This window comes from Chiloscyllium punctatum, chromosome 12 (assembly GCF_047496795.1).
Source record: "Chiloscyllium punctatum isolate Juve2018m chromosome 12, sChiPun1.3, whole genome shotgun sequence".
Lineage (NCBI taxonomy): Eukaryota > Metazoa > Chordata > Chondrichthyes > Orectolobiformes > Hemiscylliidae > Chiloscyllium > Chiloscyllium punctatum.
The window spans coordinates 9,460,514-9,484,938 of record NC_092750.1 but is presented as its reverse complement, the minus strand read 5'-3'; the positions used below and the strand labels follow the sequence as shown (position 1 = coordinate 9,484,938).

The following is a 24,425-nucleotide window of genomic DNA, read 5'->3' as shown; positions in this document are numbered from 1 at the left end:
AACCTATGACCTCTAGTTCTGGACTGCCTGACCCCAGTCAAAACTTACACTGGTGTCAAGGGCAGTCACTCCCACTTCCCCACCCCAAAGAGCCAAAAGGTGACAACACACGGATTGACCAACTGATTCGGCCAGCTGCCATTCGCAGCCAGAGGAAGGGGCAGTCTGAGTAGCAGGTGGTCAGTACTGCACCAAACTGGAGTGAGACACGATACAGGAGCAAATCTAAATGCCAGCATCCAGATCTACCTCACCCACTTGGCCCCTTGTTAGAATCCAATTTTCCCTCCCCCAATCCCTTCTACAATTCCACATCGTTCCATTTCAATTTCACAAATCCCTTCCCCAGCGTAAGCACGTCTGAGCAAATCAGACAATTAATGGCACAGGCAGATGTTTATTTAGTTTTAATCACTGTCGCTGTACAATTATTAATACAGCTGTTCGGGAAGCATTACAACACCTGCAACAGCAAAACTCGAAATGCCTGAACTTCACTGCCAAGAAACAGTAACCACTGGCTGAAACGGAGAGAGCTTCCCCGCCCCGGAGAGGGGGAGGGGCAAGGTTCGGAGGGTGGGAAAGGCAGGAAGACCCTGCATTTAATGTTTGACATCCCCCCCCCACAGGTTCAATCCAGTTGTCCCAGAAATGTCTTGCTTGCCAATGTGCAAAGCTAGGGGCCATATGAGAACCCAGCAGCACAGTGTGGAGTAGGGGTGGGGGGGGTACAGAAACAGAGAGAGCATGCACGGGGGGGCGGGGTGGAGAAGAGAGAGACAGAGAGAGACAGAGAGAGACATACACACACAATGATCTGGAACACTGCAGGAATACCAAAGCCTTGGTCTGCTCCCTTTCCCCCCACTCCAGAGTTGGTTATCCCAAGCTGCAGACTTCCTTGCTCCCTGGATGCCATGGAGAGCCTGGATTCCACACCAGGAATACCGAACACTGGGGCAATTACACCCTTCCCCGCCCGCTGCCCACTTCCCAAAATCACAGCTAATGCAATGCTCACTCTGGCCATGTCTCTCACCACCTCCCCACCCTCCCTTCCCAGGCTCAGGACAGTTTGTACCCCAGCCTCACTGTACATTCCCATATCCCAGCTCCCACACCAGGCGCATTTCCCCGACAAACCAGTGTCAAAACCCGGGCCGTGTCCCTTCTCCAGTGGGCAGGTGGGGAATTCAGATTTTCTTCATTTCAGCTCAATCACATTTCCTTCCCCTCCACCCCCTTTTGAACGGTTACAGGCAAATGCACAACGTGACAACACAAACTTTGCAACAAACTAAACAAAAAAAAACAAACGCAAGCTAGTCAGAACAGCCAGGGGATATTCGTTAGGAAACACAGCTCCACCTTCTCCTGGTCCCCTGAGGCCCTGCCTTGGAACCAGCCCTCAGCTGGTGCGCAGCTTCTTGGCTGAGGGTTCCTCGGTTTTCTGAAGCCACATCTGCATCAGCCCCACGCTGCTCTTCTTTGGTGTCTCCACCTTCACGGTGTGCTGGCTTCCAGGGCTGGCTTCTTCCTTCTTGGGAGAGGGGTTCTGTAGCCAGTTCATCATCAGCTTACTGCTGGCTGTGGGCTTGACCTCCTGCAGGAACAGACAGAACACATCAAACACCAAACCCACGGCCATTCCTGATACACATCTGGGAGTTTTAACCAACTTTTGGATCTGGAGAAGCTTTTTGCTAAAAACAAGAACACAGACTCATGCATAATGTACAAAGAGATTGTATAGGACACTGGTGAGGCCACTTTTGGAGTAATGTGCACTGTTCTGGTTGCCCTGCTATAAGGAGGATATTATTAAGTTGAAGAGGATTCAGAAAAGACTTACCAGGACGTTGCCAGGACTGCAAGGCTTGAGATATAGGGATAGGCTGGCACATTTTTCACTGGAACGTATTTTGAGGGGTAACCTTAGAGAGATTTATAAAATCATGAGAGCCACAGTTCAGATGGATACCAATGGTCTTTTCCCAAAGGTGAGGGCTTTCAACACTAGGGGACATATTTTGAAGGTGAAAGGAGGGAGGTTTGAAAAGGACATGAGGGGTAACGTTTTTACACAGCGGGTGGTTCATGCATGGAATGAATTGCTAAAAGTAATGATGGATGCAGATACAGTTACAACATTTAAATGACATTTGGAGAAGTACATGAATAGGAAAGGTTTGGAGGGATATGGGCCAGGAGCAGGCAGGTGGGACTAGTTTAGTTTGGGGACATGGTCAGCGTGGACCAAAGGATTTGTTTCCATTCTGTATGACTCTATGGATCAGTTGGTGTCATATCCACTAGAGTGTAAAGCAATGGGTTAGGCAGGGTGTGGGGAGTCTCAGAATACATCTTAAAGTTTAACAGGATGAGACAGGGTGAACACAAGAAGGATGCACCCATGACCGGTAGAGTCCAGAGCCAGGCGGTCACTGCCTAAGGATGCATGGTCGTTTTGGACTGAGATGTGGAGAACGTTCTTCACCCAGACAATGGGGAGCCTGTGGAATTCTCTGCCACCAAAAGTGGTTGAGGCCAAAACATTGAATGCTTTCTCGAAGGAGGTTGAGCTTTTAGTCCTAAGAATTATATTTTTAATATAATGAAAGAGGGAGAGCAGGAACAGGGTGCTAAGTTGGATGATTGGCCATAATCAATATTAAATGGCCTCCTCCTAGTTTCTGTGTTTCTCTAACCCAACATTATTCAGTAATCGTCAACAAGTCCAATATTCCAATCTCTGAAATTTTCAAGAATTGGGGAAGATGGTCCTGGAGACCACCACCTCAGTCTTACAGCAATCAGGGTTTGGCAAGTTTAACTTGTTGATGCTTACAAGATCTTAATACAATCAAATTGAGTCAACATGGTTTTGTGAAAGGGAAATCAAGTTTGATAAACTTGTCAAATTCTGGGGATGGGGGTTCGAATCCCACACTGGCAGATTCTAATTCAATATATTTGGTGTGATTTATCACTGTCACATGTACCGCGATGCAGTGCAAAAGAATTGCTTTGCTTGTTAATCGTACCTTCCACAAGCATGTCATGGTAACAGAACAGAATCCATTTGAACTCACTTCCTCAGAATACTAACCTGGGGCTCTGGATTACTCACCCAGTAACATCACCATAACACCAAACTGTTCCGCCCCCCCCCCACCATGGTGACCATAAATATCAATTCTTCTAAAAACCCATCTGGTCAACCCATGTCCTTCGGGGAAGGAAATCTGCCATCCTCATCTAGTCTGGACTGACATGTGACTCCAGACACACAGCGGCTGATTCTTATCTGCCCTCTGAGAAATTAAGGATGGGCATTAAATAGCCAGCGGTGCTCATATTCCAGGAATGAATTTAAAAGCACAAAGATGCAGCCTTGGGCAATTGTCTGGGTGGAGTTTGCTCCCCGTGTCTACATGGGTTTCCTCCCACAGCCCAAAGATGTGCAGGTCAGGTGAACTGGCCATGCTAAATTGCCCCATAGTGTTCGGTGCATTAGTCAGAGGGAAATGGGTCTGGGTGGGTTAACTCTTTGGAGGGGCGGTGTAGACTTGTTGGGCCGAAGGGCCTGTTTCCACACTGTAGGGAATCTAATCTAAAAAAAAAATGCAGTTAAGTTCCATATTTCTTTCTTGTACAGCACCAACCTGAGGGGCCGAATGTACTGAAATGGGAGAACAATAATGTCCTGAACAGCATGCAAAAAACAATTTAACAGAGAGACAAGTAAAAGTGCACGCTAACATCTAAAAACAGCTCAAATCTATTTTCTCTGGAATTACTGCTTAATAAACCTTAATTGTGCTGCCAACTGCACTTTTGAAAAGCAATTTTAGACTGAAAGCTGGGGACGTGTACTTGTCAAATAAATTAATCTCGCAGTTTAAAGTGTGCAAAAATTGTAGTTGGCTCAATTACTTATTTTTTTAAAATAAAGGCTCTTTAAAGGCATAAATTAAAGGCAGTGTCCTGCAAATTCATTCCTTTGTTTGGTAAATTCTTCCATTGCACGGGATGACAATTTTTTTCTTTCCACGGGAAGCCGGAGGGGTGGGGTATTTACCACAAGATGACGCTGTTGAGCCACGTTTTCACAATCATTGAGTAGGTAGAGAAATACAGAAAACACTGCAACCAACCTCTCGCTCCACAACAACAAAAAAACAAGGTAGCCCCATCACATTTACCTTACTCCTGCTCTGCCAGGAAAACAATTACTGCAGCACTCACATACATCTCCTCCTCAGCTTTTCGTACTATTGGTGGAATAAAAGATCTCACATTTACTTTTTGAACGTACGCAATAGAAACACGAGTGGGCCATTTGGCCCGTCGAGCCTGCTGTGCTATTCAATCAGATCGTGGCTGTAGGGACCCTCGATTCCCCGTCAAACAAGAATTCAGCCACCTCGTGCCTTACGAATACTCAATGACCCGGTCTCTGATGCCTTCTGAGCTCCAAAGCTCTCACACCAAAGAGAAAAGTGTCCTAACTCTGTCCTGTTCGAAACAGAGAGAGAGGGGGAGAGACAGACAGGGGGAAAGAGAGAGAGAGACAGACAGACAGCAGGGGGGAGGGGGAGGAGAGAGAGAGAGAGAGAGAGAGAGAGAGAGAGAAAGAAAGAGACGGGGGAGAGAGACAGACAGACAGACGGGGGGGGGGAGGGAGAGAGAGACAGAGACAGGGGGAGAGAGAGAGACAGACAGACAGAAAGGGAGAGAGAGAGAGAGAGAGACAGACAGGGGGAGAGAGAGAGAGGGAGACAGACAGACAGACAGACAGACGGGGAGAGAGAAAGGGAGAGAGAGAGACAGACAGACAGACGGGGAGAGAGAGACAGACAGGGGGAGAGAGAGAGAGACAGAGGCAGTCTGCAATTGAATAGTGAGTAGTCTGTGAGGCAGTCTACAGTTGAATAGTGCGTGCCATATCTGGAGAATAGGCAAGGTATTAGGATAGGCCAGAAGCTAAGGCTAAATCCCTTAGCACAGTGACCCAGTCGTTAGCACTGCTACCTCACAGCACCAGGGACCTGGGTTTGATTCGATCCCAGCCTTGGCTGTCTGTGTGGAGTTTGCACATTCTCCCCGTGTCTGCGTGGGTTTCCTCCGGGTGCTCCGGTTTCCTCCCACAGTCCAAAGGTGTGCAGGTCAGGTGGACTGGCCATGGTAAAAACCCTAATCTGGGGTTACCGGGATAGGTTGGGATGGTTGGTGCAGACACAATGGGCCAAATGGCCTCTTTCTGCACAGCAAGGCTTCGGATTCTTAGGAACAGTTAAGATGGTCAGGAAAATTGGGGAGTGTTGGCGGGAGATGGGGGCTATGAAAGAGAATTAAATTATAAACATGTGCTTTCCATTTCTGCAAACAGTTCTAGAGTCAGTCAGAGAGAGGTACATCACGGAAACAGACCCTTCAACTCGTCCGTGCCGACTAGATATCCTAAATTCATCGAATTACATTAATCCAGTTCCATTTGCAAGTATATGGCCCATATCACTCTAAACCCTTCCTATTCATATACCCATCCAGATGCCTTTTAAATGTTGTAATTGTACCAGCCTCCACCACTTCCTCTGGCAGCTCATTCCATACCCGTACCATCTTCTGTGTGAAAATGTTGTCCTTTAGGTCCCTTTTATATCTTTCCCCTCTCACCCTAAACCTATGCCCTCTAGTTCTGGATTCCCCCACCCCAGGGAAAAGACTTTGTCTATTTACCCCCTCCATGCCCCCCATGATTTTATAAACCTCTATAAGGTCACCCCTCAGCCTCCAACACTCCAAGGAAAACAGAGCCAGCCTATTCAGCCTCCCCCTATAGTTCAAACCCTCCAATCCTGGCAACATCCTTGGAAATCTTTTCTGAACCCTTTCAAGTTTCACAACATCTTTCCAATAGGAGGGACAGTCGTTTAATTGAATTTTTCTTCAAATAAGAGGGTACCTTTTTAACTCCCAGTTCAATGGGTTTGATGCAGTCGAGGAAGTCATTTCTGGAATTGTTCACCACAGTGGAGACTGGGTGGAGTGCGATCCTTTCTGTCGGGTGGATCAGTTTGAGAGCTTCCATGGCTGGTACCTGCCCGTAATCCAACCACATCCTCACAGCCTCCTCTCCATCCAGAATTGCTGGCATCCTACCAGGACGAACGATGAGAGAGATGGCGAGGGGGGGAAGGAGAGAAAGAGAGCGGGGTTAGAGAGAAGGGGTGAGAGAGAGAGAGAGAGAGAGAGAGAGAGAGAGAGAGAGCAGGGGAGAAAGGAGAGAAAGATAGAGGGGTTAGAGAGAAGGGGGGAGAGAGAGGGAGGATGGAAGAGAGGGCGGGGAGAGAGAGACAGAGAGAGACAGAGAGAGACAGAGAGAGACAGAGAGAGACAGAGAGAGACAGAGAGAGACAGAGAGAGACAGAGAGAGACAGAGAGAGACAGAGAGAGACAGAGAGAGACACAGAGAGACACAGAGAGACACAGAGAGACACAGAGAGACACAGAGAGAGACAGAGAGAGACAGAGACAGAGAGAGGGGTAGAGAGAGGGGGGGTAGAGAGAGAGAGAGAGAAAGAGAGAGACCAGTTAAAATCCAAAATGTTGTGGTGACATCAGAAAGAGAGACAGGGAGCTGCAGGGAAGGATTTCCAGAGCTGGGAGCCCAATAGCTGAGAGCACAGTCGATCGGGACAGAGTGAGTAAAATCAGGAGAGCATAAGCTGTCCAGAGTTTGAGGAGTTGGCTGGAGGAACGCACCGAGATCAGGAGAGATGAGGCCATGGAGAGACAAGGGTGAGAGTCTGTCACAAAAAGTGGCTGAGGCCAAACCATTTTCAAGGAGGAGTTTGCTATATCCCTGGGGGCTGAAGGGATCAAAGGCTGTGGGATGATAGTGGGAACAGGGCACTGAGTTGGGTGACCAACCATGCTCACATTGAATGGCTGAGCAGGGAAATGGTCTACTCCTGCTCCTAGTTTCTAAGATGTCGTTTGACGAGGAGCCAATGCATGTCAACAAGTGTTAGAATGGTTGGAGCACAGGGCAGACTAGGATTCAAAGTGAGGGCAAGAGCTCATTGCTCCAGAGAACTGACTTACCCCAAAGACTCAAAGAATGTGGGACCAAATCAATCTCAAACAAAGAGAGCTAACTGAAACCTCCTCTTTCTTTTTTAATATTCTTCCATGAGATGTGGGACACCCTGATAAAGCTAGTGACTGTAGCCAGTCTCTCAAGTGCCCCTTGAACTGAGTGACCAGGCCATACTGAAGTTAACTGTGGGTCTGGAGTCACATGTATGCCAGACAGAGTAAGGAAAGTGAAACAACCTAGAAGAGGCCAGTATCCCGGTCACCGACTCCTCCTTCATTTACACGTGAACAGTCCTTGACACTGAGCAGTCCCCAGTGTGAACAGGATGACTGATGCTCCTGTGTATATCTTTAGGCGAGGGCTCTCTGATTGGATCAGATTAACAGGCCCGATCAGGGAACCCTCAGTCTGAGGTCCACCCAGCTGATCTCATTACAGTCACTACAGACAGCAGGTTTCTTTCCTTAATGGACTTTAGTGAACTGGACAGACATCACCTTCACTCAGGGTTACCCTTCCTTTCCAGATTGATACACTAATTGAACAGTGATAAATTAATAAATAAATTGTGGGCGGCACAGTGCTTAGCAGTGCTGCCTCACAGCGCCAGAGACCCGGGTTCAATTCCCGCCTCAGGCGACTCTCTGTGTGGAGTTTGCACGTTCTCCCCGTGTCTGCGTGGGTTTCCTCCGGGTGCTCCGGTTTCCTCCCACACTCCAAAAATGTGCAGGTCAGGTGATTTGGTCATGCTAAATTGCCCGTAGTGTTAGGTGAAGGGGTAAATGTCAGGGAATGGGTCAGGGTGGGTGGCTCTTCTGAGGGTTGGTGTGGACTTGTTGGGCCGAAGGGCCTGTTTCCACACTGTAGGGGAATCTAATCAAATCGGAAACAGAGGGATGACAGAAGCCGCTCTCTAAATCCCGCGTCAAACTCTCCCTTTTCCACCTGTTTTGCAGGTCACATACCTGTCATGGATCCAGTCCATGGCTTTGGAAGCATCCACTGTGATGACAGTGTAGGTGTAAAGGTCTTCACCACCTCCAGGAGGCGCCCAGTGGTCAAAGAGCCCGGCCATAGTGAGCAGTCTGCGACCCTGCCACTCCTCCCCATCTTCCTGAAGCAATATTTACACACACACACACACACACACACACACACACACACACGTTAATTCACAAGCAATGCCATTGGACTCGTTAATCTAGAATCCCACTCCAATCAGCTGAGATACAGGCTTGAATCCTACTGTGAGGGGTGATGAAATGTGAATTCAATAAAAATAACATCTGGAACATACACAAAGCAGTCCATTACTTATAAACATCTGGCTTATAAACACCCTTTCTTATGGGCAAGGTCCTGTGCAGGATTGTAACAATTTTAAAAATCCAGCATACAAATGGGTCACCATATTTACAAACAGGTATTTTATGTCATCTTGTATTGTGTTCCAACTTGTGTACAAATCGACCCCTGTTCGCTATTTGAGGACTGACAGTAGTGATACCACATGCTTATTGTTGTGAAAGTCCATCTGGTTCACTAATGTCCTTTAGGGAGGAAGACCATTGTCACCAATACTGAGACTAGTTGTATAATTCCAAACTTAAACCAGCTGCCTTAGTGCAGTTTGAACCCTTGTCCTTAAACCTGAAGCTCTGAATTATGAGTCCAGTGACATTAGCATTTATTGAATATCAAACAGTGCAACACAGTACCGGCCCTTTGGCCTATGATGTTGCGCTGAGCATTTAACTTAATCCTAAAACAAATCTAACTTACGCACTGTGGGCGGCATGGTGGCACTGTGGTTAGCACTGCTGCCTCACAGCGCCAGAGACTCTGGTTCAATTCCAGCCTCAGGCGACTGCCTGTGTGGAGTTTGCACATTCTCCCTGTGTCTGCATGGGTTTCCTCCGGGTGCTCCGGTTTCCTCCCACAGTCCAAAAACGTGCAGGTTAGGTAAATTGGCTACGCTAAATTGCCTGTAGTGTTAGGTGAAGGGGTAAGTGAAGGGGAATGGGTCTGGATGGGTCGCTCTTCAGAGGGTCGGTGTGGACTTGTTGGGCCAAAGGGCCTGTTTCCACACTAAGTAAGTAATCTAAAACCCCTCAGTTTACAGCCATTCATGTGATTGCCCAGCAGTCGCTTACATGTCCCTACTGTCTCTAACTCCACCACCGCTGGCAATGCCTTCCACACACCTACCAACTCTCTGCATAAAGAACCTACCTCTATCATCTCCCCTAAACCTTCCTCCAATCACCTTAAAATTATGCTTCCCGTTTCTGTCCTGGGGAAAAGTCTCTGGCTATCTACTCTATCAATGCCTCTCATTACCTTGTACACCTCTATCAAGTCACCTCTCTTCCTTTTTCTCTCCAATGAGAAAAGCCTTAGCTCACTCAACCTCTCTTCATAAGACAAGCCCTCCAATCCAGGCAGCATCCTGGTAAATCTCCTCTGCACCCTCTCTAAAGCATCTACATCCCTCCTACAATGAGGTGACCAGAACTGGACACAATATTCCAAGTGTGGTCGAACCAGGGTTTTATAGAGCTGCAGCAAAACCCCACAGCTCTAAAACTCAATCCGCCCGTTAATGAAAGCCAATTCCAGAACCACATCCCCAGGTACAGGATAGAAAACATCAGTAACCACGGTTGTAAAATCCCAGCTGATTCATTAATGTCCTTTAGGGAAGGAAATCTGCCGTCCTAACCTGGTCTGGCCTACATAAGACTCCTGACGCTCAGTAATGTGGTTAACTCTTAAATGCCCTCGCTGCTCAGTTCAAGGGCAATTAGGGATGGACAACAAATTCTAGCCAAGCCCACATCACACGAAGGAAACAAAAGAAACACAGACTATCGGGAACTATTTTCCCTGGAGCGTCGGATGCTGAGGGGTGACCTTATCAAGGTTTATAAAAATCATGAGGGGCATAGATGGGCGAAGTAGACAAGGTCTTTTCCCCAGGGTGGGGGGTGTTCAAGACTAGAGGGCATAGGTTTAGGGTGAGAGGGGAAAAATTTAAAAGGGACCCAAGGAGCAACTTTTCTCTTAGAGGGTGGTGTGGTATAGAATGAGCTGGATTGAGACAAAATGGGGGAGGTTGGTACAATTACAACATATAAAAGGCATCTGTATAGGTATATGAATAGGAAGGGTTTAGAGGGATATGGGCCAAATGCTGGCAAATGGGACTAGATTAATTTAGGATATTTGGTCAGCGTGGATCAGTTGGACCGAAGGGTCTGTTTCCATGCTGTACATCTCTATGACTCTAAAACAGAATAATAGGTGCTCAGAAATAAAAACTGAGCACCTCAAAACTGAACCACAAAATGCTGGAGAAACTCTGTGTCTGGCAACATCTGAGGAGAGAGACGAACAGAGTTAATGTTTCAAATCTGACATGAACTCAGGTCACACCAGACTCGAAACATTAACTCCATTTCTCTCTCCACAGATGCTGCCAGACCTGCTGAGTTTCTCCAGTTTTTTATTTATTTCAGAATTCCAGCATCTGCAGTATCTTGTTTGTGTCATGCAGGTACCGAGCCCTTTTCTCTGCACCCTCTTAGAGGGACGTGAGCATTGGGAGTGAGGCCAGCATTTACTGCCTGTCCCTAACTGCCCTTCAACTGAGTGACTCGCTGGGTTATGTCAGGGGGCAGTTGAGAGTCAACTAGATTGCTGTGGGTCTGGAGTCACATATAGGCCAGACCAGGCAAAAGTGAGGAGTGCAGATGCTGGAGATCAGAGGCTAGATTAGAGTGGTGCTGGAAAAGCACAGCAGGTCAGGCAGCATCCAAGGAGCAGGAAAATCGACATTTTGGGCAAAAGTCCTTCATCAGAAAGCATCTGCACTCCTCACTTCCTCCCATTCTATAAAGATGCTTTATCCACCCCTTCCCATTTCTGTGCTATTGAAGTGATTTAAAATGGAAACTGTGTCCAGTAAAGACGGTGGGTAAGACAGGAGGAAGGATAAGGAGTGAGAGAGACGGAGAGAAGCACCAGAGGGAGAGGGTGGGGAAGAAACAGATGATCAGCCAAGGCTGGATCTGAAACAAGCCAAGGTGAAATGTGAATATTTACAGCTCACCGAGCACCCACTGGATTAGGAGGCAATGGCAAACAGATTAAAGGGACACACTGCAGTAAATATAAAACAGCACTCCCTGCTCTTTGGCAGCATACATGGGATTAGACTGGGATCAACAGTTGCCCTTCCCATCAGGTTCAAATCAGCAGAACAGGTCAGGATGGAAGGCTGGAAGAGGCAGGTGGAAATATTCCCTGACACATACATTCTCAGTGAGGCTGCACAGGAGTTCAAGGGTCACAACACCAAAAAGAAGCACAAGCCTTGACGAGGGAGGCGTGAGAATAAAGGTTTTTCAGACCGAGTCGTTAAGCTCTCGGCAGGAGGCAGGTTCGGTTGAGGCATTCATGAAGGGCGTTAGGTAGTTACTTGGATAGAAACAGTTTGTGAGAAATATGGGGAAAGGGCAGGAAACTGGCATGAGGTAGATTAACCCTTGCAGGATGGGCTGAATGGCCTCTTTCTGTGCTGTAACATCCGAGATTCTGAACGGTATTGCCCATTCTTTGCTCGGGAGTCACAGACCTTTTTCAAATCACTGACACCATTAATGGTGCAGGGCCGGGGAACAACACCTGGGGGGTGATTGGTAAAGCGAAATCCATGTGGTATAGACATTTTCCTTTTAAACTTCAAAAAAAATTGCCCAACTCACAAATAATAAGACAATAAACACAAAACAGTTCCACACCGATGTTGCCAAAAGTTGCTGATTACAGCTTCAATCCAGTTGCAACCAAAAACAAAAAGACATTTTCTAAATGTGAAAGGAAACTGTTTACGTTCTCATTAAGGCTACGAGGAGATGTCGAAATGTCACAGACCCTTGATAGATTCTGACAAAGACTTTTCGATGCTGGCCTTTTCCCACTGTAGCCTGGTGACAGCTGCCTCAGGTTTTACTGCATCCCTTAGCACACAGTCCTGGATCAGACTAGCAGTGGGTCCGGGCAGTGTGGAGGGGAGCAGTGGTCTTTAAAGCAGTACGTTAGCAGTACTGTATACACAGACAGATAACAGTGACAACAATCTTTATTCACCATTTCCCCAACTCTTTTCTCTCTCTCTCTCTCTGGTTAATTAAACACATTGAGCTAATCAGGGATCTCTCTCTCTCTCTCACTCACTCTCTGATTACACTCTTGGAAATAAGCTGACGTTGGAACAATCACCATCTGAACTTGGTCACATTAATCAAAGCGAAAGAACTGATTCAGTTGAAAAACTGATTGCAGGAACTCACTCAGAAAAATTACAATTTTTTTTTAAGGAGGAGACAAAGAGGACTACTGTCTCTTTACCATTTGGTGAGGTTTGTTTGGTAATAATGAAAGGTGGTTACTGTAAGGACTGGATTCTAAACACTCCTTCACTCCAGCCAGCGCTGGTCACCGTCTATGTGGGTCTTCTGTGCTCTGACACCGTTTGGTCACTTTCATCTCTCTCCCTCCCCCTCCCAGCCCACTCAATATCCTCTGCCTCCCGCCACTCTGTCAATTCCTCCTCCTTCTCTCATTCCCTCAACTCGCTCCCAATTCCTTTCCACCTCTCGCTCATGTCTTCCCAACTCTTTGTCACTTCTCCCTCTTTTTCTCTCTCATCTCTCCTCGGTCTCCCAGTTTCTTCCTCCCTTCTCTCAATCTCTCCTCCCACTCAATTCCCTCTTTTCCTCCACTCCCTCGCCCCTTGGTCCCTACCCTCCCTCCCTCAAACCCCCCAGAGTCCCTAACCTCCCATCCCCAAACACCTCCCTCCCTCCGTACCTACTCTCCCTCCCCACCTCCAACCACACCCCCCTCCCCCAACCGAGTCCCCATCCGCCCACACCCCCAAACCCCTCCCTCAGTCGCTACCCTCTTTCCCCTCAAACCACATCCACCCTCCCCTGCAAACCCCATCCACACTTCCCCCTCCAACCCCACCCCCCCTCCCCCCTCAAACTCCACCACCCACCCTCTCTCCTGAATTTGTCGTCAAGTTCCAGAAGGAACTGGTGGTTAGTTGACTTCCTCAGGAAGAGGCGGACACACTGGCTGTTGTTGTGGGGCTGGGTCACTTGCTCAGAGAGGGCTCCATGTCCTGTAGCTTCAGAGCTATTCAAATGGGTAGGAATACCGCTTGCCATCCATTGGGTGACAGTGTGCTGTGACACCCCCTTGGTCACTGATCTCTTTCCCATGTAGTCTCTCCCTCCTTACTCAATGTCCTCTCCCCCCCACCTCATCTCCTCCCTCTTCTGCCTCTCATTCCCCTCCCCCCTCCATTCCCAAGACTCTGACGGGCGATACAGAAATGCACATTCTGCTCTTACCTCCTCTTTCTCACAGGTCTGTGGGAAGTAGATGAAATAAGGCTGTTTCTCACCATTTTGCCTCTGCCACTCGTAGAAGCCATCAGCCAGCACCACACAGCGCTGTCCCTTCATGAAGGGGTCCTGCTGAAACACAGCCCACAATGGGTTACAGGGATTTTACACCCAACGCTATATAGCCAGCTTCAGACCACCCCACGGATATTTTTTTCCATTCACAGGACGTTGTGTCGTTGGCTACAACAGCATTTATTACCCATCCCTAATTGCCAAAAGGGAAATTAAGAGCCAACCACATTGCTGTGGGTCTGGAGTCACATGTAGGCCAGACCAGGTAAGGATGGCAGATTCCTTCCCTAAAGGACATTAGTGACACAGTTTTTCAAACAATTGACAACGGATTCATGGTCATCATTAGACACTTAATTCCAAATTTAAGTGAATCCAAATACCACCATCTGCCATGGCTGGGTTCGAACTTGGGCCCCTGTTACCTGGGTCTCTGGATTAATCTCTCCTGCTAGTGTTAAGGGTTTAGATGGAGAGGAACTTGTTAAGTGTGTACAAGAAAACTTTCTGATTCAGTATGTGGATGTACCTACTAGAGAAGGTGCAAATCCTGACCGATTCTTGGGAAATAAGGCAGGGCAGGTGACTGAGGTGTCAGTGGGGGAGCACTTTGGGGCTAGCGACCATAATTCTATTCGTTTTAAAATAGTGATGGAAAAGGATAGACCAGATCTAAAAGTTGAAATTCTAAATTGGAGAAAGGCCAATTTTGACGGTATTAGGCATGAACTTTCCAAAGGACAGAAGTGGGAAGGGCTTTTGTCTGAAACATTGATTTTTCCTGCTCCTCGGATGCTGCCTGACCTGCTGTGCTTTTCCAGGAAGAACATTCAAAAGCTGATTGGGGGCAGATAAAGGGATGGCTGGAAAATGGGAAGTCTTCAGAAATGAGATAACGAGAATCCAGAGAAAGTATATTCCTGTCAGGGTGAAAGGGAAGGCTGGTAGGTATAGGGAATGCTGGATGACTAAAGAAATTGAGAATTTGGTAAGAAAAAGAAGGAAGCATATGACAGGTATAAACAGGATAGATCGAGTGAATCCTTAGAAGAGTATAAAGGTAGTTGGAGTATACTTAAGAGGGAAATCAGGAGGGCAAAAAAGGGACATGAGATAGCTTTAGCAAAGAGAGTTAAGGAGAATTCAAAGGGTTTTTACAACTACATCAAGGACAAAAGGGTAACTAGGGAGAGAATAGGGCCTCTCAAAGATCAGCAAGGCGGCCTTTGTATGAAGCTGCAGGAGATGGGGAGATGCTAAATGAGTATTTTGCATCAGTGTTTACTGTGAAAAAGGACTTGGAGGATATAGAATGTAGGGAAATAGATGGACATTTTTCAAGATGTCACCATAATGCAAAGGAGGAAGTGCTGGATGTCTTGAAATGCATAAAAGAGGGACAGGACGTACATGTATTTGGAAAGGCAAGGACTGATTAGGGATAGTCAACATGGCTTTGTGCGTGGGAAATCATGTCTGACAAACTTAGTTGAGATTTTGAAGAAGTAACAAAGAGGATTGATGAGGGCAGAGTGGTAGACGCGATCTATATGGACTTCAGTAAGGCATTCAACAAGGTTCCCCATGGGAGACTGGTTAGCAAGGTTAGATCTCATGGAATACAGGGAGAACTAGCCATTTGGATCCACTACTTTTTGCCATTTATATAAATGATTTGGATGTGAGCACAAGAGATATAGTTAGTAAGTTTGCTGATGACACCAAAATTGGAGGTGTAGTGGATAGCGAAGAGGGTTACCTCAGATTACAACAGGATCTTGATTTAATTCAGATAAATGTGAGGTGCTGCATTTTGGGAAAGCAAATCTTAGCAGGACTTTTTTTAAAGAATTCTTACAGTGTGGAAACAGGCCCTTCAGCCCAACAAGTCCACACCGCCCCGCCGAAGCGCAACCCACCCATACTCCTACATCTACCCCTTACCTAATACTATGGGTAATTTAGCCTGGCCAATTCACCTGACCTGCACGTTTTTGGACTGTGGGAGGAAACCGGAGCACCCAGAGGAACCCCACGCAGACACGGGGAGAATGTGCAGACTCCACACAGTCAGTCGCCTGAGGCGGGAATTGAACCCGGGACTCTGGCGCTGTGAGGCAGCAGTGCCAACCACTGTGCCACCATGCTGCCCACAAATATACATGGTACACTTATACATGGTAAGGTCCTAGGGAGTGTTGCTGAACAAAGAGACCTTGGAGTGCAGGTTCATAGCTCCTTGAAAGTGGAGTCACAGGTAGGTAGGATAGTGAAGGTGGTGTTTGGTATGCTTTCCTTTATTGGTCCGAGTATTGAGTACAGGAGTTAGGAGGTCATGTTGTGGCTGTAGAGAACATTGGTTAGGTCACTGTTGAAATATTGTGTGCAATTCTGGTCTCCTTCCTATCGGAAAGATGTTGTGAAACTTGAAAGGGTTCAGAAAAGATTTACAAGGATGTTGCCAGGGTTGGAGGATTTGAGCTATAGGGAGAGGTTGAATAGGCTGGGGCTGTTTTCCCTGGAGCATCGGAAGCTGAGGGGTGACCTTATGGAGGCTTATAAAATCATGATGGGCATGGATAGGATAAATAGATAAATTTCCCTGGGGTGGGGGAGTCCAGAACTAGAGGGCATAGGTTTAGGGTGAGATGGGAAAGATCCAAGAGACCTCGGGGCAACGTTTTCACGCAGAGGGTGGTACTTGTATGGAATGAGCTGCCAGAGGACGTGGAGGAGGCTGGTACAATTACAGCATTTAAAAGGCATTTGGATGGGTATATGAATAAGAAGGGTTTGGAGGGATATGGGCAAGATGGTGGCAGGTGGAACTAGATTGGGTTGGGATATCTAGTCGGCATGAACAGGTTGGACCGAAGGGTCTGTTTCTGTGCTGTATATCTCCATGACTCTGTGCTCCTCAGATGCTGCCTGACTGGCTGTGCTTTTCCAGCACCATTAATCTAGACTCGGATTTCCAGCACCGCACTCCTCAGCTCTGGACTGATAGTCTAGTGTGAATACCACTGGGTTGTTGCCTCCCTTAAGATGTGCCTGAAATGCTTAACTCTTGGAATTGTGATGGTGCAGAAGGAGGCCCTTCAGCCAATCATGTCTATACTAGCACTCCGAATGAGCAATTCCCTCAGTGCTAGCCTCCTCCCTTCTACCCTCAACTCCATGCATTCCTCCTTTTCAGAGAACCACCTGGGCGAGCAATCCAGAGCCGCAGGTTAATATTCTGTGGAATTGGGTTTGATTCCCACGAGGGCAGATGGTGAAATTTGTGTTCAATAAAATCTAAGAAGCTAGGCCAACGGTGACCATGTAATCGTTGCCAATTGTCGACAAAACCATTGGTCCTTTCCATAACGTTAGGAGAGGAAACCCTTACCTGGTCTGGCATCCATGTGACTCCATACTGACAGCAATGGGATTGATTCTGAACTCTCTTCGAGGCAGCCAGGGATGTATAATAAATGCCGACCGCATCAGCAACGCCCACATCTCCTAAAATCAGTTCCTTCCCTTCTGCAATCAGATTTACAAATGGACCTCACATACATTAGAGTTGATCTTTCTCTGCACCTTCTCTGTAGCTGTAACACTATATTCTGCGTTCTGTTCCATTACGCTGATGTACTTATGTCAGGTATGATTTGTCTGGTTAACATGTAAAACAATACTTTTCACTGTATCACAGTACATGTGACAGTAATAAATCAAACCAAATATGGGCGGCACGGTAGCACAGTGGTTAGCACTGTTGCCTCAGTGCCAGAGACCCGGATTCAATTCCCGTCTCAGGTGACTGACTGTAGAGTTCTCCCAATGTCTGCGTGAGTTTCCTCCGGGTGCTCCGGTTTCCTCCCACAGTCCAAAAATGTGCAGGTTAGGTGAATTGGCCGTGCTAAATTACCCAGTGTTAGGTGAAGGGGTAAATGTAGGGGTATGGGCGGGTTGCGCTTCGGTGGATCCCTGTGAACTTGTTGGGCCGAAGGGCCTGTTTCCACACTAAGTAATCTAAAGTAATCTAATAATATTGAATTAGAATCTGCCAGGATTCAAATCCACACCCCCAGCATTTGATAGATTTATCAAATTTGATTTCCTTTCACAAAACCATGTTTGATGGTGTTAAGATCTCTGAAATATTAACTGACAGTTAGACTTGCCAAACCCTGATTGGTGCGGACTGAGGAGATGGTATCCAAGGCCAACTTTACCAACTCCCGAAAATTCCAGAGAGGGGGATATCTGACCTTAAGACAATTACTGAATAATGGTGGGGTGAAACACAGAAAATAGAAGGAGGCCATTCAGCCCTTCAAGCCTGCTGCGCCATTCAATAGGATCATAGCTGATTAGCCAACTCAGCAATTCCATTCCATATCCTTTGAATCTAAGAACTTTTTTCTAATATTCACTCATGGGATGAGGGCGTCACTGGCTAGGCCAGCGTTTACTGCCCATCCCTAATTGCCCAATTCAGAGCCAACCACATCGCTGTGGGTCTGGTGTCCCATGTAGGACAGACCAGGTAAGGATGGCAGCTTCCTTCCCTAAAGGACATTAGGAAACCAGATGGGTTTTTCAGACAATTGCCAATGGTTTTATGGTCATCATTAGAAGCTTAATTCCAGATTGTTATTGAATTCAAATTCCACCACTTGCCGTGGCAGGATTTGAACCCAGGTCCCCAGAACATTCTGGACTAACGGTCCAGCAATAATACCATCGGCTCCACTGCCTTCTATATCTATGACCTTCTTGAAAACTCCTGCTTGAATGGAAGGATGAGCAAGATCCGTCTCAGTCACTATGCACCGTACTTTCCTGGGTGATAAGGATGTGGAGCTCAATACCATGAGGGGCAATCAAGGAGAACAGCATAGATGTATCTCAGGCAGGCTGGATAAACACAAGGGAGGGGTCGATGAGATGATGTGTGCAGTATTAGCACCAACCTCCCCTAAATATCCTGTTCCTCTACCATGTGCAAGTGTAAAAGTGGTATGACACCATGATGTTGATTTAGAGGGCTATGTCACCAGACTAGTCATCTAGGGGAGAAAGTGAGGACTGCAGATGCTGGAGATCAGAGTTGAAAATGCGTTGCTGGAAAAGCGCAGCAGATCAGGCAGCATCCAAGGAACAGGAGAATCGACGTTTCGGGCCTCAGCCCTTCTTCAGGAATGGGCTGAGGCCCGAAACGTCGATTCTCCTGTTCCTTGGATGCTGCCTGACCTGCTGCGCTTTTCCAGCAACACTAGTCATCTAGGGGCACAAGCTAATTACTTTTTATTCATTTATGGGATATGGTCATCACTGGCTGAGTCAGCATTTATTTCAAAAGGGTATTTATTGCTCATTCCTAATTGTCCGGACTGCGGTGAAGAGTCAACCACATTGCTGTGGATCTGAAGTCACACGATGGCACTTTTCCTTCCCAAAGCACATCATGGGAAGCTGGCAGAATTTAGGATTCAATTAATAAGTCTAAAATTGTAAGCTAATGGAGACCATTAAAACGTGAATTGACTGATGTAAAAACTCAACTGGTTAACTAATAGTCATAGAGTCATACAGCACGGAAACAGACCCTTCGGCCCAACCAGTCCACGCCGACCACAATCCCACTTGGCCTATTTCCATCCAAGTCTTTCCTATTCATGAATGCATTCAAATTTCTTTTGAACATTGTAACTGTAGCTGCATCTACCACGTCCTCTGGATGTTCATTCCACATCCAAAAATCACCTTCTGTGTAAAAAAAAAAGTTGCCCCTCATGTTCCTCTTAAATCTTTCTCCTCTCACCATCAAATATGGCAGCTAGTTTTGACCTCTCCACTCCAGGGAGAGCCTTCAATCTGTGCCCACGATTTTATAAACCTAGACAAGGTCACCCCTCAATCTTCTACGCTCCAGTGAAAAAGGCCCCAGTATTTCCAGTCTATTTAATTGCTCACGCCCTCCATTCCCAGCACCATCGTGCATGTTTTCTGAAGACTCTGCAGCTTAATAATATCCTTCCTATAACAGGACGACCAGAACTGCGCACAGAAGAGGCCTCACCAAACGTTCTGTACAATCTCAGCATGACGTCCTGACTCCTATATTCAAAAGCTCTGAGCAATGAGTGCAAGTGTGCTAAACGTCTTCTTAACCACCCTGTCTACGTGACGCAAATTTCAAAGAATTATGCACCTGAACCACCACCTGATGAAGGAGCTGCGCTCCGAAAGCTAGTGTGCTTCCAAATCAACCTGTTGTGTGATTTTTAACTTTATACGTGAACCTGTTCTCTGTTCTACAACACTACCCAGGGCTGCAGCATTAATTGTATAATTCCCATCATTGTTTGTTTCACCAAAATACAATACCTCACATTTATCCAAAGTAAACTCCATCTGCCACTCCTCAGCCCATTGACCCAATTAAAGAAGATCTCATTGCAGTTTTAGATCACCTTCTTCACCCTCCACTACAGCACCAATTAAGGAAAGTTGCTGATAGGGCCTTCACTAACATCCTCTCGAAGCTGGACGGCTGTTACCATGTGTAGCCGTCCTGATGGTCTGCGTATTGATCACAGAATCAACATGTGGTTCCCAACGTTACTACCAGACAGAGTCCTCGGAGACCCACACACCCAGGAAGAAAATTAGAGAGGATACCAATCTACAGGTGACTGCTGCCACTCGTCAAAGGATCGAGAACAAGAGGGCACAGGTTTATAGTGACCTACAAAAGAAACAATGGCGATGTGAGAATAATCTTTCTCAGTGAGTAGTTAGGGTTCTGGAACGCACTTCCTGTGAATGCGGTGGAGGGCACGTTCGATTGAAACGTTCAAGGGCTTTATTGGTTGGATGGAAATGGTGTGCAAAGGAATGCGCAAAAAGCAGGAGATTAGCAATGGTGACGATGCTCGATTGGAGTACTAGAGCAGGTATGATGGACCGAATGACCCCATTCTGTGTTAGTAACATGGTTGACTCTGAAATGCACAAAATGGTGAAGTAAGGCGTTTTACGTCCAGAGTATTTAGGGTCGGGCAATAAATGTCAGTACAGCCCAACGACATCCACGTTTCAGGGAAGACCAGGGTAGAATGCTTTGGTAGGGATAGGGGGATGTAATCAGAGTGCTTCGTGAAGATCAAACCTTGTACGAGTTCTTGTGCAGCATCCCATCACTGCGGCAGTTACTGGTGTTGTACAGCATTTTGGAAGGATCGCTCTCTCTGAACCAGGAGGGAATAAGACCCCACCGCATGGCCGCCAGGAGCTGCTCAGTACTGTCTGCATCCTGTCAACACAAACAGAAAGACAAATCAGTCAACCAACACCCAAAACAAATATACATATACTCCACAACCACCTGATGGAGGAGCAGCACTCCAGAGGATAGTGCTTCTCAATAAACCTGTTGGACTATAAACCTGGTGTTGTGATTTTTTTTTAAACTTTGTACACCCCAGTCCAACACCTGCACCTCCAAATCAAATACAGATATGGCCGTTCCCTCCCTCGACCTCGTGCTCAGTCCCTGTCCCATGGCAATTCCTGTTGGAAAATAACCAAAACATGAACACAGTGATTACATTCAGCTGCAATGTCCCGGCAGCTACACTCCAAACATGCAATTTAAATGGGATACATGCTGCAGTGCAGCCTGCACTTGTACAGCTGTGGTGTAGCAGTAACTGTGGTCGGGAGGGCCAGGCTAACGGTCTGGAGGGAGCAAGTTCAAATCCCACCATGGCACCTGGTGGAATTTACATTCAGTGATAAATTGTTAGCATTAAACTAGTCTTGGTGATGGCGATGATAAAACTACCATTGTTAGTCTTAAAGAAACCCCACCTGGTATCACCTACATCCTGTGGGAAAGGAAATCTGCCCCATGTCTGATTCCAGATTCCCAGCATTTTTATAAATTAATTAACGAGACGTGGGCGGTGCTGGCTAGGCCACCATTTATTGTCCATCCCTCGTTGTCCAGAGGGCAGTTAAAAGCAAAGCACGTTGCCAAGAGTCTGGACTCATGGTAGCTCAGTGGTTAGCACTGCAGCCTCACGGTGCCAGGTTCGATTCCAGCCTCAGGCGACTGTGAGGAGTTTGCACATTCTCCCAGTGTCTGCGTGGGTTTCCTCCCACTAATCAAAGATGTGCAGGCCAGATGAATTGGCCATGCTAAATTGCCCATAGTGTTAGGTGCATTAGTCAGAGGGAATTGGGTCTGGGTGGGTTACTCTTCGGAGGGTTGGTGTTGACTGGTTGAGCCGAAGGGCCTGTTCCACACTGTGGGAAATCTAATCTAATCATTATAGGCCAGACCAGGGAAGGGCAGCAGATTTCCTACACAGAGATTTGGTAGTCCTAGCTCAAGATCCTTTTCAGGTTAACACACAAGTTCAGCTGGCAGCTATGAAGGCAAATGCAATGTTAGTATTCACTTTGACAGGGCTAGAATACAAGAGCGGGGATATACTGCTGCCAGAGCTGCTGAGTATTTTTGATTTCTACATTTATATCAGACTTCCAGTGTCTGCAGTACGTTGCCTTCTGTGGTTGTGTTAACTGTATTCACTCCGTAATAGGTGATCTAGCCCCATTTGCCTGTGTTTCGCATGCATCGTTCGAAACCCTTCCTATTCATATACCCATCCAAATGCCTTGTTGTCATTGTACCTGCACTTCCTCTGGCAGCTCATTCCATGCACACATCACCCTCTGTGTGAAAAACATACCTCTTTAGGTCCATTTTAAGTCCTTCCCCTCCCACCTTAACGCTCTACCCTAGAGTTTTAGACTCCCCTACCCTAAGGAAAAGACCTTGGCTATCCATCTTATTTATGACCCCCATGATTTTATAAATCACTGATGCTCCAGGCCTTTCCTTATAACTCAAACCCTCCAGACCCCGTGACATATTTGTAAACTTTTCTGCACTCTTTCTAATTTAGCAATAGCTTTTCTATAGCAAACACAGTTGTACACAGTATTCCAAAAGTGGCCTCACCAATATCTTGTACAGTTGTCACATGATGCCTCAATTCCTATATTCACTGCTCTGATCAATGACGGGAGCAGTCTCTTTTTTCCTTAAACAACAAAGTCACACCAAACAGAACGGAATTGATTCCTCTGCCTAGATCAACCCTGGCTGATTGAAGGCTTCCCAGCAATCGTCCTCAACATGACCTTTCACAACCTTCTACCTGACAAAATGCTCCCAGCCAATGTTACTACTGGACAAGTCAGATCCCAGCATGAAATCCAGCTTATCATTAAACCAAGAAACTGCAACTGCAGAAAATCTGAATCCAACACAGAATGCTGGGGAAGCTCAGCAGCATCAGTGGGGCAGAAACATTGAGTTTCTTCAGCACTTTTTCTCTGTTTGTTTTCCAAGGCTTTGAATGACTTTTTTTCTTCACAATTTAATCTAACAGTCCTTCACTGTAACATAAGCACATAATGCTGCAGAACTGGCTTTTACAACAAAACAGAGCTTTATCACAAAAAAATGTTTTTAAAAAAATGAAACAAACTATCTGAAAATTTCAAAAACACACAGCTAAAGCAAAATCCCATTTACTCTCCAACACTATCACTTTACAGTTAACAAAATCCATAGATTATTTTCTTTCTTATCAAATCTACAGGCTTGACTTAATTTTTTTTCAGTTCCTGATCTGAGAATTCCATTGTCGTTAACAGATACACAGCCAAGAGCTTAAACTTTCTCTGCAGCGAAATAACCAAACACCTCTGGTCTGGACTTTTCGCAAGTTAGACTCTTTCACTGAGGTAACTTATTCCCTTCACTGCTCTGAACAATCTCATTTTGTTGGAGACACCATACTTGCTTCTGACCCCAGTCAGGTCACATTTAAACTACATCTGAAAGCATTCAAGCTGAATCATTTTTTAAAAAGGTTGCTCATCCTGTACTCTGCTCCTCGGATGCTGCCTGACCTGATGCACTTTTCCAGCACCACTTTAATCTAGACTCTACATCCTTTACGGTGCTTGAGCTCATAGCTTTATGTTTTCTCTCTCCTTTCTTAAACCGCCCCTTGATATAAACAAACTTCCATTAACATTCCAGGTGTTCTTGAAGTCATGTGGGCGGCACTGCAGCACAGTGGTTAGCACTGCTGCATCACCGCGCCAGAGACACGGGTTCAATTCCCACCTCAGGCGACTGTCTGTGTGGAGTTTGCACATTCTCCCAGTGTCTGCGTGGGTTTCCTCCGGGTGCTCCGGTTTCCTCCCACTGTCCAAAAATGTGCAGGTCAGGTGAATTGGCCATGCTAAATTGCCCGTAGTGAGAGTTGAAGGGGTAAATGTAGGGGAATGGGTCTGGGTGGGTTGTGCTTCAGCGAGTCAGTGTGGACTTGTTGGGCCAAAGGGCCTGTTTCCACACTGTAAGTAATCTAATCTGATCTAATCATGCGATCTCTGACACATAGCCGATCGTGGCTCCCTGAAAGGCTGACCCAGTTAATATTAAACCACTTGACAGAAAAAAAAAGCAGCCTCAAGTTTGAAATCTAAATGCGCAAAAATCAGTAGTGGAGGCTGGTACAATTACATCATTTAAAAGGCATCTAGATAGGTGTATGAATAGGAAGGGTTGAGGGATATGGGCCAAATGCTGGCAAATGGGAATAGATTAATTTAGGATATCTTGTCAAGACCATGGGAGGAAACCAGAGCACCCAGACGAAACCCCACGCAGAAATGGGGAGAATGTACAAATGCCACACAGACAGTAGCCTCAGGGTGGGATTGAACCAAAGTCCCTGGTACTGCGAGGC

The 24,425-nt window shown here is 46.6% G+C and overlaps 1 protein-coding gene across 3 annotated transcripts in view; it reads right to left on the bottom strand.

Annotated features, from left to right (window-relative positions):
* Nucleotides 1-377: 377 nt before the first annotated feature.
* The window catches only part of hmces (5-hydroxymethylcytosine binding, ES cell specific), a 33,150-nt gene continuing 9,102 nt past the window's right edge, over nucleotides 378-24,425 (bottom strand). For all 3 annotated transcript variants that reach the window (XM_072581819.1, XM_072581820.1, XM_072581821.1), the window contains exons 3-7: nucleotides 20,762-20,905; nucleotides 13,528-13,650; nucleotides 8,071-8,219; nucleotides 5,969-6,161; nucleotides 378-1,603 (exon numbers count right to left, since the gene is read on the bottom strand). In XM_072581819.1, coding sequence (XP_072437920.1) covers nucleotides 1,409-1,603; nucleotides 5,969-6,161; nucleotides 8,071-8,219; nucleotides 13,528-13,650; nucleotides 20,762-20,905 — 804 coding nt within the window. In that variant the 3' untranslated portion in view covers nucleotides 378-1,408. The remainder of the gene's footprint in view (nucleotides 1,604-5,968; nucleotides 6,162-8,070; nucleotides 8,220-13,527; nucleotides 13,651-20,761; nucleotides 20,906-24,425) is intronic.